General features: G+C 37.5%; 1 protein-coding gene across 2 annotated transcripts in view; it reads left to right on the top strand.

Annotated features, from left to right (window-relative positions):
* Positions 1-13,174, top strand: part of DYNC2H1 (dynein cytoplasmic 2 heavy chain 1) — a 397,795-nt gene that overhangs the window by 26,689 nt on the left and 357,932 nt on the right. For both annotated transcript variants that reach the window (XM_070803297.1, XM_019975614.2), the window contains exons 13-18: positions 701-796; positions 7,979-8,131; positions 8,719-8,817; positions 9,846-9,985; positions 10,068-10,296; positions 11,464-11,591. In XM_070803297.1, the coding sequence (XP_070659398.1) occupies positions 701-796; positions 7,979-8,131; positions 8,719-8,817; positions 9,846-9,985; positions 10,068-10,296; positions 11,464-11,591 (845 nt within the window). The remainder of the gene's footprint in view (positions 1-700; positions 797-7,978; positions 8,132-8,718; positions 8,818-9,845; positions 9,986-10,067; positions 10,297-11,463; positions 11,592-13,174) is intronic.

The following is a 13,174-nucleotide window of genomic DNA, read 5'->3' as shown; positions in this document are numbered from 1 at the left end:
TAAAAAAGGACTGTTCTGGCTACTTTGAATACTTTGACTAGACCATTGGGCCACAGTTGGAAAGAATGACCAGTTAGGAAACTGTTGTACTGGTCTTGCCAGGAGATGAGGGTGCTTGAAATGGGGTGATACTGATGGAGGTGGGGAAGGGGTTCAATTCAATATATGTTCAAAACGTATATTCAAAACATATATTTTGAAGGTATAGTCTTCTACTCATAGTGGAAGTATAGACTTCTACTCATATGGGATGTGAGAGAAGAATTAAGGACAACTCAAAGATTTTTTTTGGTGTGAGAAATGGATAAGTCATTGTGTTATATACTGACAAAGGAATTGGTTTCAAGAATTGCAGGAAGAGTTCATTTTTTTTAGCACTTTAGCATGCTTTATGGTTTCCTCTGATTCCCTATGAGACTGTGAAATTCTTGATTTCAGGGACTAGGTTTTATAGTCTTTGTTTAATCAGCCCCTAGAACATGACTTGGCAAATTAGAGGAACTCAGCACCTACTTACACTTGTTGCTTTTGTACATTAGTACATGCATAAATGCTCTATTGGAGATGATAAACTAATTTTTTGTTAAATTTTATAATTGAGAAGGGTTAATATTTCCTTTCAAATAATTAAAAATGAAGAATTGAATATTAAGTGTGCTATTTATTATTAATTATTGCTAATTGGAATTTTCCTTTGTAGGTGGCACATTTTTACAATTCTATTGATCAACAGATGATTCAAAGTCAGAGACCAATGATGTTACAATCTGCCTTAGCGTTTGAACAGATAATTAAGGTAAATGGACTTTTTATATTATTATAATTAGATTTTACATGTAAAGTGTTTCTTATTTGTTGGTTTTTAGTATACTCCTGAGCTTACCATAGCCATTGATCTAAGGCTATATGTTTTAAATCCAAGTGTTTAGAACTCTTTCTTCTATAATAAATATATTCAAAATTATATCTGTTGATATTTCTAAAGACAAAGCTTATTTTGAGGATTTGAGTCATGAGGAGTAAACAATTAGTTGTGTCTGACTCTTTGTGACTCCTTGGACTGAAGCATGACAAGAACTCTTTTTTTCCCCCAGAGCTTGCTCACATTCATGTCCATTGAGTTGGTGATGCTGTCTGTAGCATATGTCTCATCCTTTACCACCCCCTTCTCCTTTTGCCTTCAATCTTTCTCAACATTAGAATCTTGAAAATGAGTTGGCTTTTTGCGTTAAGTAGCCAATGGCAACCCACTCCAGTACTCTTGCCTGGAAAATCCCATGGATGGAGGAGCCTGGTAGGCTGCAGTCCATGGGGTTGCTAAGAGTCAGACACGACTGAGCGACTTCACTTTCACTTTTCACTTTCATGCATTGGAGGAGGAAATGGCAACCCACTCCAGTGTTCTTGCCTGGAGAATACCAGGGATGGCAGGGCCTGGTGGGCTGCCATCTATGGGGTCGCACAGAGTTGGACACGACTGAAGCGACTTAGCAGCAGCAGCCAAAGTATTGAAGCTTCAGCTTCGGCATCAGTCCTTCCAATGAATGTTCATGGTTGATTTCCTTTAGAATTGACTGGTTTGATCTCTGTGCTGTCCAGGGGCTCTAGTCTTCTTCAGCACCATAATTCAAAGGCATCGTTTCTTTGGCAGTCAGCTTTTTTTATGGTCCAACTCTCACATTCATGCATGACTACTGGAAAAACCATAGCTTTGGTTAGATGGACCTTTGTTGGCAAAGTGATGTTTCTGCTTTTTAATACACTGTCTAGGTTGGTCATAGCTTTTCTTCCAAGGAGTGTCTTTTTGTTTTTTAATTTATTTTTTTATTGAAGGGTAATTGCTTTACAGAATTTTTTTGTTTTTGTGTGTTTGTTAGTCATCTGTATGTCTTCTTTGGAGAAATGTCTGTTTAGGTCTTTTTCCCACTTTTTGATTGGGTTGTTTGTTTTTCTGGTATTGAGTTGTATAATCTGCTTGTATATTTTGGAAATTAATCCTTTATCAGTTGTTTCATTTGTTATTATTTTCTCCCATTCTGAGGGTTATCTTTTCACCTTGCTTATAGTTTCCTTTGCTGTGCAAAAGCTTTTACATTTAATCAGGTCCCACTTGTTTACTTTTGTTTTTATTTCCATTACTCTGGGAGGTGGGTCATAGAGGATCTTGCTTTGATTTATGTCGAGTGTTCTGCCTGTGTTTTCCTCTAAGAGTTTTATAGTTTCTGGTCTTACGTTTAGGTCTTTAATCCATTTTGAGTTTATCTTTTTGTATGGTGGTAGGAAGTGTTCTAATTTCATTCTTTTACAAGTAGCTGTCCAGTTTTCCAAGGAGGGTCTTTTAATTTCATGGCTACAGTCACTGTTCACAGTGATTTTGGAGCTCAACAAAATCTGTCACTGCTTTCACTTTTTTCCCTTCTATTTGCCATGAAGTGATGAGACTGGATGCCATGATCTTAGTTTTTTGAATGCTGAGTTTCAAGTCAGTTTTTTCACTCATTCACCCTCATCTAGAGGCTGTTTAGTTCCTCTTCATTTTCTGGTAAAGTGGTGTAATCTGCTTATCTAAGGCTGATGATATTTCTCCCTGAAATCTTGACTTGAGCTTATGATTCCTCTAGCCTGGCATTTCACATGATATAGTAAGTATGTGAGTTAAATAAGCAGGATGACCATATATAGCCTTGTCATACTCCTTTCTGAATTTTGAACCGGTTCCATGTTCAGTTTTAATTGTTGCTTCTTGACTCACATACAGGTTTCTTAGGAAATGGGTAGGGTGGTCTGGTACTCACATCTTTTTAAGAATTTTCCACTATTTGTTGTGATCCACACAATCAAAGGCTTTAGCGTAGTCAAAGAGGCAGAAGTAGATTTTTTTTTTGGAATTCCCTTGCTTTTTCTATGGTCCAATGGATGTTGGCAATTTGATCTCCAGTTCTTCTGCCTCTTTGAAACCCAGCTTCTACATCTGGAATTTTTTGGTTCGTGTACTGATGAAGCCTAGCTTGAAGGATTTTGAGTATAATCTTGTTAGCATGTCAAATGAACTGAGTTGTACAGTAGTTTGAATGTTCTTTGACTTTGCTCTTCTTCGGGATTGGAATGAAAAGTGACCTTTTCTAGTCCTATGGCCACTGCTGAATTTTCCAAATTTGCTGGCGTATTGAGTGCAGCACTTTCACAGCATCATCATTTAGAACTTGAAATAGCTCAGCTGGAATTTCATCACCTCCACTAGCTTTGTTCATAGTGATGCTTCCTAAGGCCCACTTGACTTTGCACTCTGGGATGTCTGGCTCTAGGTGAGTGACCACACCATCGTGGTTACTGGGTCATTTAAAATGTTTTGTATAGTTTATGTATTCTTGCCACCTCTTCTTAATCTCTACTGCTTCTTTTAAGTCCTTAACCATTTCTGTCTTTTATCATACCATCCTTGCATGAAATGTTCCTTGGACACCTCCAGTTTTCTTGAAGAGATCTCTAGTCTTTCCCATTCTCGCATGAAATGTTCCTTTGACACTTCCAGTTTTCTTGAAGAGATCTCTAGTCTTTCCCATTCTATTGTTTTCCTCTGTTTCTTTGCACTGTTCACTGAGGAAGGCTTTCTTACCTCTCTTTGTTATTCTCTGTAACCCTGTATTCATATGGGTATGTCTTTCCCTTTCTTCCTTGCTTTCCACTTCTTTTTTTTCCACGGCTATTTGTAAACCTCTTAAGACAACCACTTTGCCTTCTTGCATTTTTTTTCCTTTGGGATGGTTTTGGTCACTGGCTCCTATACAGTGTTACAAACCTTCCATAGTTCTTCAGGCATTCTGTCTACCACATCTAGTCCCTTGAATCTGTTTGTCACCTCCACTGTATAATCAAAAGGGATTTGCTTGATGCTTTTGAACTGAGGTGTTGGAGAAGACTCTTGAGAGTCCCTTGGACTGCAAGGAGATCCAAGCAGTCCATCCTAAAGGAAATCAGTCCTGGGTGTTCATTGGAGGGAATGATGCTGAAGCTGAAACTGTAATACTTTGGCCACCTGATGTGAAGAGCTGACTCATTTGAAAAGACCCTGATGTTGGGAAAGATTGAAGGCAGGAGGAGAAGGGGATGACAGAGGATGAGATGGCTAGATGGCATCACCGACTCGGACATGAGTTTGGGTAAACTGCAGGAGTTGGTGATGGACAGAGAGGCCTGGCATGCTGCAATTCATGGGGTCACAAAGAGTCGGACACGACTGGGTGACTGAACTGAACTGAACTGATACCTGAATGGCCTAGTGGTTTCCCCTACTTTCGTCAATTTAAGCCTGAATTTGGCAATAAGGAATTCATGGTCTGAGCCACAGTCAGCTCCAGGTCTTGTTTTTGCTGACTGTATAGAGCTTCTCCATCTTTGACTGTAAAGAACATAATCAGTCTGGTTTCGTTATTTACCATCTGATGATGTCCATGTGTAGAATCGTCTCTTGGGTTGTTGGCAAAGAGTGTTTGCTGTGACCATCATATTCTCTTGACATAACTCTGTTAGCCTTTGCTTCATTTTGTATTTCAAGGCCAAATTTGCCTGTTGTTCCAGTTATCTCTTGACTTCCTACTTTTGCATTCCAATCCCTTGTGATGAAAAGGACATCTTTTTTTGTTGTTGTCATTAGTTCTACAAGGTGTTGTTCTTCATAGAACTGGTCAACTTGAGCTTCTTTGGCATCAGTGGTTGGGAGATAGATTTGGATTACTGTGATGTTGAATAGTTTGCCTTGGAAATGAACTGAGATCATTCTTTTCTTCTTGAGGTTGCACCCAAATAATGCATCAGACTTTATTGTTAACTATTGAGGGCTACTTCATTTCTTCTAAGGCATTCTTACCCGCAGCATTAGGTATAATGTTCATCTGAATTAAATTTGCCTGTGCCTGTCCATTTTACTTCACTGATTCCTAAGATGTCAATGTTCAGTCTTGCCATCTCCCATTTGACCACGTCTAATTTACCTTGACTTGTGGGCCTAACATTCCGGGTTCCTATTCAATATTATTCTTTATAACATTGGACTTTACTTTCACCACCAGACACATCCTCAACTAAGCGTATTTCTGCATTGGCCCAGCCTCTTCATTCTTTCTGGAGCTATTAGTAACTGTCCTCCACGCTTCCTCAGTAGCAGTGTGGATACCTTCCAGCTTGGGGGTTCTCATCTTCTGGTGTCCTATCTTTTTGCCTTTTCATACTATTCATGGGCTTCTCCTGGCAAGAATACTGGAGTGGTTTGCCATTTCTTCCTCAGGTGGACCACATTTTGTCAGAACTCTTCAGTATGATACATCCATCTTGAGTGGCCATGCATAGCATGGCTTATAACTTCATTGAGTTATGCAAGCCAGTACGAGGCTGTTTTCCATGAGGGCGAAATAATTATAATTAGCATATGTTAAATGAGACACAGTAGGGGACAAAAACTGAGATGGGAGGAAAAGGAACGCTAAAGTTCCTTGTACTCCCCTTGCCACTCACTCTAGGGATTCTAATTTATTTACTTTTATACTCTGTCAGTACAACACCAAGTAGTGTATGTAATTGCTCAGTAAATCTTTGAATGGATTCACTGCATATTCTGTTGAATATTATAGTTGTTTAGTTTCACCATTCATCAGCTATTTATTGAAGGTTACTGTATGGCAGAGACTTTCTTGGTCTTACCATTTGTCAGTTCGAGTGAAGTGTAGAAACTTTGCTTGTAGTTAGGTCTCTTTACTCCATTCACTTATTTCATCTTAATTATTTAGTATCCTCTATACACAAAGAACACTGTATCAGATGGAGTTTGCTTCAGTCATCAAATATCAATAAGAAATTTATGAGAAGAAGGATAGTTTATTTTTTTATTTGCATTTTCTGCATCCTAACATTCTCTTTTCCTTTCTGAAGTTCTATGCTTTTTTAAAAAATCATTTTCTTCTTATTGAGAAAACTGTCTTTAGCCATACCTTGAGTAGGTTTGCTGGTGACAAATTCTCTTAGTTTTCCTTTGAGAATGTTTTTATTTTCCCTCATTTTTGAAGGATGTTTTCAGCAAGTGTAAAGTTCACAACTGACAGTTGTTTTCTTTTAGCACTATTTTTTGAGTTTTTTTTTTTTTAAATTTAGATACTAAGACGTAGTTAACATATTAAAATAAATCAGAATCAAACACACATGAGTAATACTGGCAAACATTTATGGAGTACATACTATGCTAAATGATTTGTATAAAATAACTCAATTATTAGATAGTCCTTTATTTGTATGAATATACATGCATACACAGATATGGATACATACATTTATAGATTTTTTTGGTATATGTTATAATTTCATCATATCCTCATCATTTCTGTTTCATACATGAAACCCATGCCTTTAAGAGGTTCAATTACAAGCTCACTCATGCAGCTAGCAAGCAGAATGTATAGGACTTGAACTCAGAACACAGATGTTCAAACACTACCCCCAACTGACTATTCAGATGCTACATTTAAAAAAAAAACCTTTCCAGAATTGCTGTTCTAATCTATTCATATATCCTTATAGTATAAGCAGCAATTAGTACATTACAGTATGTTTTTCATAATTAAACTTTTGGTCATTTGTAATGAGGCCACGGACCTACAATCCTAAGGCATTTCCTGTTTTCCGGAGGCAGGGTTTTCTTAGCACTTGTCTTTCCACATTCTATCATTTATTATTTTTTAATTAATTAATTTTAATTGGAGGATAATTACTTTACAATATTGTGATTTTTGCTGTACATCAACATGACTCAGCCACGGGTGCACGTTTCCCCCATCCTGACCCCCAGTCCACGTCCTCCCTTCTCCACCGCTCAGGGTTTTCCCAGAGCGCGGCTTTGAGTGTCCTGCTTCATGCATCGAACTTGAAAGTGTCGTTCCACTTCCTCTTGTCCCTCAGGGTTTCAGCTAAGAAATCTGCTGCTATTTTCATTCCTTTCTAAGTGACTCTTCCTCTCTGACACAGTGAAGTATAGCTGGAGGACAGGGTGAGTGTATATATTAAATTTCTGCTTGTGTCTGCAGATGCCATCCTGACAAAAGTGGAGCACTGCCTCACACTGCTTCCTTTTTAGCTGGGTGCAGTGGAAGTCTAGTGTCCCCTTTTGCCCCACTGACGACTTCCCACCAAAGCAGGATGCCAGTTGGCGGTGTCTTATTGCCTCCATGAAGAGGATCCGCCCTGCTCCCCGCTGAGCTCTGGGACCTGGTGGGAGGATGCGGAGGGCTGGTGCACATGCTCTGTTGCAGGCTGGTGAAGGTGGCTGCCCCGCCTCTGTCAGGCGCCACTGACCTAGCAGGGGATGGAGGAGAAGCGCCTCTTCTGGTCCCCTGAAACTGCAGAAGTGGCTGGGTTTCTACTCTGTTGGGTTGGAGTAGGGGGTGTGTGTGTGTGCTTAGTCGCTCAGTTGTGTCTGACTCTTTGGGACCCCATGGATTGTAGCCCACCAGGAGTAGGGTGTATATCATAAAAAGGTTTTTTTTTTCATTCAGCCACTGTTTTCCTGGTCCTGTGGCTAGAGGGAACAGGCTTCTTCTGGAGCCTTTTTCTGTCTGCCTCTGGGGGTGGTTCCAGGTTGTAGACTTCTCCAGCATCCTGTCCGGGATATATGGGACACACTAAGGAAATCCTGGTGTGTTGTCCTTAATTCCCGATGTTTCTAGGCTGTCCACCTCCTTATTTCTATCTTTTAGTCTTCCTGTGCTTGTTTGGTGTGTTATGTCTGGGTTTTTTAGCTGTAAGAGGGACAACTTGGAAGGAACGGAGCTGCTCAATCCTGCCCAGAATGCCTTATCGTTTATAAAATGGAAAAACTACTGTGTGCTCTTTTATTGCAGGTTAGTGTTAAGGACAGTTGTACTAATGACGTAGAATATTGAATCTTTTCAAAAAAAAGAACTATATTTGAACACTGTCATTTGTTGTACCTTAGAATTCAAAAGCAGGAAGTGGGGGAAAGTCACACATTACTTGGGATAATCCTAAAGAATTAGAAGGCTACATCCAAAAACTCCAAAATGCTGCTGAACGACTTGCCACTGAAAATAGGAAACTGAGAAAGTGGCACACTACATTTTGTGAAAAGGTATATTTTATTTATAAAATTTAATAAGCTATGAATAGTATTATTTAAAAAGTAATTTGGATATACTTTTAAATAACTTCTTATTTGGGAATAATTTGAGACTTAAAGTTGCAAATAAAGAGTTCACAGTTGTCCTTCACCCAACTTCCCCTATTGTCAACAACTTATGTAACCATAGTATGTTTATCAAAACTAGGAAATAAACTGTTTCGAATTTTAAAACTTTTTCATTGAAGTCCTTTTTCTTTTCAAGGGTCCAATCCCAGATCCCACCTTGTATTTACATTTTAAGGTTCCATAGTTTCTTCTCCCTGAGTCTTATCTTGTGTTTCATGACCTTGATACTTTTGATGAGTACTGATCAATTATTTTGTCTGTTGACTTGATTCTATATGATGCCTTCTCATTTTTAGATTGAGATTATATGGTTTTAATAGGAATACCACAAAAGTGATATTTTGCCTTTCTCAGTACATTGATCAGATATTGATATGTGTTATTATAGGTTGAGTTAATTTTGATCACTTGGGTAAGGTGGTGCCTGTCAAGTTTTTCTATTGAAATTTTTGTGTTCTAATTTTTTACAGGTGGTAGTTCTTATGAACATTGATTTGCTTCGGCAGCAACAGCGGTGGAAAGATGGATTACAAGAATTGAGAACTGGCTTAGCAAGTGTAGAGGCTCAGGTAAAGTGTGTTTTACTTTATGTCTACACTCTGAAATATGAAATTTTCAGAATTTGAATATATGAATTGATGAAAAGTTCATAAAGGTTATCTGTAAATCTTTGCTAATGAATTGCTCATAAATTTAGAATTTAACTGAATTATGTATAAAGACCATAAATTAGCAGCACATTTACAAGTAAAAGTACAAGTTTTGTTTGTCTTACGGAATGCCAAATCCCTCAATTTAGACTCTGTAAACAGTTTTTCTGACTTCGTGCTTAAATATCTATCATTCATTAGTTTTCTTTTAAAAGGTGATGTCTGTTGTGACAAAGTTAAGTGTAGGCAGAAGTCAAATTACTGAAATAACTCTGTTTCAGAATTGTTTTTTGTTATATTTCAGTAAAATGTCATTTCCACATATATTTTGATATTAGATGATCTGTGTAAAAGTAGTTAACACAGAATCTACCTTGAGATGTTAGTGGTATATGAGGTAGGTGTTTTAAACATTTACATATATTTTTCGGTTCAAACTTTAAAAAATAAATAAAAATTTAAGTATTAGAATTTATATGTTTATGGTTATATGGAAGCAGAAAAAGTATGTAAAGTATTCTGAGCATTCTCATATTTTAAAGTTACCATGTTTTTAATGTGCAATGGATTATTTAGGGAGTGGGAAGGGAATAGAAGAGTTATATTTGATGGGAATTTTGAAAAAGGGCTAAGAAATTTTAAGATATGGTTTCTGTTATTACTGTTGTTTTTATAGGATCATAAAATAAAGTCCACACATAAAATTCATTTACTAGTAACTTGATTTTTAAAATTTTGCTGGTCTTTTGTATATTATTTATGAGCACAAAGATTAGAGATTTTCATATTTGACTTTAGATATACAAGTAGCAATTAATATATGTTTAAGATATTTAAGATGAGGGATTTTTTGCTTATAATTTTACCAAATGTTATATAAAAGCATTAAATGAAAACCCATTCTACCACCTAATTATTAAATAAAAAATATGACTATAATTTACTAGGGGTTTCAAGCAAGTGACATGCATGCGTGGAAACAGCACTGGAATCATCAAGTGTACAAAGCTCTGGAGCATCAGTATCAGATGGGCTTAGAAGCACTTAATGAGAATCTGCCAGAAATAAATATAGATTTAATATACAAGTAAGGTTTTTAAAACCCAATTTAGTTTTCAGTATATAATTTTTCAGTAATTTATATTTTAAGGTTATTTATTTGCTTTCAGACAAGGACGGTTGCAATTCAAGCCTCCTTTTGAAGAAATTCGAGCTAAATATTATAGAGAAATGAAGAGATTCATCAGCATTCCTAATCAGTTTAAGGGAGTGGGTGAAGCAGGAGATGAATCTATTTTTTCTATTATGATTGATAGAAATGCAAGTGGATTTCTGACTATTTTCAGCAAAGCAGAAGATCTGTTTAGGAGATTGTCAGCTGTTTTACATCAGCATAAGGTATGGGACATGAAATTGTCCTATTATAATATTCATCTGATTGAATTAGTATTAAATGTACAACTCAGTAGTTGATATTGTGTGGCATAAAATAAAAATGTGCAAACCAGAGGGCCAAAGTTGAGGATTCTGTTAAAATCTAGATTTATGCTACAAATTTGACTATTTGAAGATTGAGAAACTACTTTTTCTTTCTTTTCTTCTTTTGAATCAACTTGGAATTTGATATGACTCTCTTGTGTCATTTTTAGTTCCTTTCAGGAAAATATATAGAAACATTTATCCTTTTCTTCATTCTTTGGATTGAGAATATGCCATGGAGGGAAGCCTTCTACATTAATGAAATTGACATGATTTAATTTCTTACTTTTGTGTAGATAAATGTGAAAGTGAAAGTTGCTCAGTATGTTCGACTCTTTGCAAACTATACAGTCCATGGAGTTCTCCAGGCCTGAATACTGGAGTGGGTAGCCGTTCCCTTCTCCAGGGGATCTTCCCAACCCAGAAATCGAACCCAGGTCTCCCACATTGCAGGCGGATTCTTTAACTGAGCTGCTGAGGAGGCCCAAGAATACTGGAGTGGGTAGCCTATCCCTTCTCCAGCGGATCTTCCCAACCCAGGAATCAAACTGGGTCTCCTGCATTGCATGCAGATTCTTTACGAACTGAGCTATGGGTGCATCATACTAACTCTTCAGAAATAAACTCTAATTTATATTTATTATATTTATTAGTTCATTTTATTGATCCTGAGGAGTGACTGAGAATTCAGTAAATTTCTTAACTGCCACTGCAGTGCTTCTGCATTTTGTTTTTCTAGAATTAATTGAATCTGGACAATGTCAGATTTGTAACCTATAGTAGCTCTTGGCTTGGTAGAAGTGGTTTTGCCTTTGTATACATCAAACTTGAGAATGTAAAGAAAAGTTTTTTTGCAATCTCTTCAAAAAAGTTTTATGATTACTGCATTTTTATATATATATATATATTTTCCCTGTTCATTTTTTAGGCTTTATGGTAATGATTATATGTACATAACTTAAGTTGAAATTTACCTGAAACTTCTCTTTTGCCTCTTTTTATTGTTCTTGATATTTGGACTCTAATCTTTTAAATCTTCATTTATTAGCTCTAATTTTTAAAATAATATGTTTTTCATTTAAATAGGAGTGGATTGTAATTGGGCAAGTTGATATGGAAGCTCTAGTGGAAAAGCATCTTTCTACGGTACATGATTGGGAGAAAAATTTTAAAGCACTGAAAATAAAAGGAAAAGAAGTAGAACGGCTTCCAAGGTATAATACAGAAGTTAAAGAAGTTAAAGTAATATTTAACATAGTAGCAGTTTTTACCAAGGGTATAGATGGGTACTCTTCACTTAGTGGTACTGAAGACAAGTTATTGTCTTACCTTCTCCAGAGCTCAGCTATAATGCTTGAGATTCATCTGAGTAGAGCACTGCTGAGACTAAGAGAACCTCTTCTAGAGGTTCTGCTGGCTGAGACCTAGTTGGATAGAATAGACTGGGGAGGAGGCTTCTCTCAGATCTAACGTTTGATGTGCCCGGGCACAGTCTAAGAACTGTGAGAAGCTACTGGAGGGAGCATACCAGGGGATATTTGACCTTAATTTTGTATGGCTCTGGCTTTCAGAATGCCCCGGGAAGCACACAAAACAGTGCTGCATCTAGGTAGTGCCCTAAATGCGGAGAAAACCCTCTGAGGGGCATTTCATAACCCAGAATATCCTCCTTACTCTCTGAAATTCATATCAGTGGGACCACTCAATGCAATGAGCTCTAGGAAAGAAGGGCCTTGTTGAGTTGTACATATATTACCTATAAAGGGTAATAACAGATCAGATCAGATCAGTCGCTCAGTCGTGTCTGACTCTTTGCGACCCCATGAATCGCAGCACGCCAGGCCTCCCTGTCCATCACCAACCCCCGGAGTTCACTCAGACTCACGTCCATCAAGTCAGCGATGCCATCCAGCCATCTCATCCTCTGTCGTCCCCTTCTCCTCCTGCCCCCAATCCCTCCCAGCATCAGGGTCTTTTCCAATGAGTCAACTCTTCGCATGAGGTGGCCATTTGTTTATTCTTTCAGTAAATATTTGCTGATCATTTCCAGTATGTGAAACCTTGTCCTATGAAAGTAGAAAGATGACAGTGTTCCTGAGATGAAATAGTTTGCTCTCCAGTAGTACAATAAGACAAGTGTATTTGATGATAAAGTCAAGTACATGGAGAGGTTGAGAGAGTGGGCTCTGGAGTTAGATGGTTCTTACTAGCTGCATGACTTTGACAATTACTTAGACCCTGTTAACCTCAGTTTCCTCAACTTTAAAATAGTTACAGCTATATCATTTATTTCAGTGTTTTGAAGATTAAGTGAGTAATTTGCATATAAATTAGAAGGTAAATTGTCAGTGTTAGTTGTTATTAATTGTTACTATTAATACTACATGAAAAGTGAAAGAAAGTTAGTCGCTTAGTCGTGCCCTACTCTTTGAGACCCCATGGACTGTAGCCCACCAGACTCCTCTGTCCATGGAGATTCTCCAGGCAAGAATACTGGAGTGGGTTGCCATGTCCTCCTCCAGGGGATCTTCCCAACCCAGGGATCAAACCCAGGTCTTCCACATTGCAGGCGGATTCTTTACCAGCTAAACTACCAGGGAAACCCAGTTTGATTAGAGTTAATTTTTTGCTAGGGACTAGAAGAAATATTTCTGGAAAGTAGTAGATAAAGAACAGATTTGGGAGAGTCTTAAATTGTAAAACAGGTGATTTGGATTTTATTTATGTTAGAGCGATTAGTTGTTGAAGCTTTCTAAAGAGAAGTGTGTCAGTACCAAAGCTATACATTAGGAATGTT

The sequence above is a fragment of the Bos indicus genome, chromosome 15 (genome assembly GCF_029378745.1).
Source record: "Bos indicus isolate NIAB-ARS_2022 breed Sahiwal x Tharparkar chromosome 15, NIAB-ARS_B.indTharparkar_mat_pri_1.0, whole genome shotgun sequence".
Classification (NCBI taxonomy): domain Eukaryota; kingdom Metazoa; phylum Chordata; class Mammalia; order Artiodactyla; family Bovidae; genus Bos; species Bos indicus.
The sequence above is the reverse complement of the archived record's forward strand: the minus strand, read 5'-3'. Positions and strand labels throughout refer to the sequence as shown.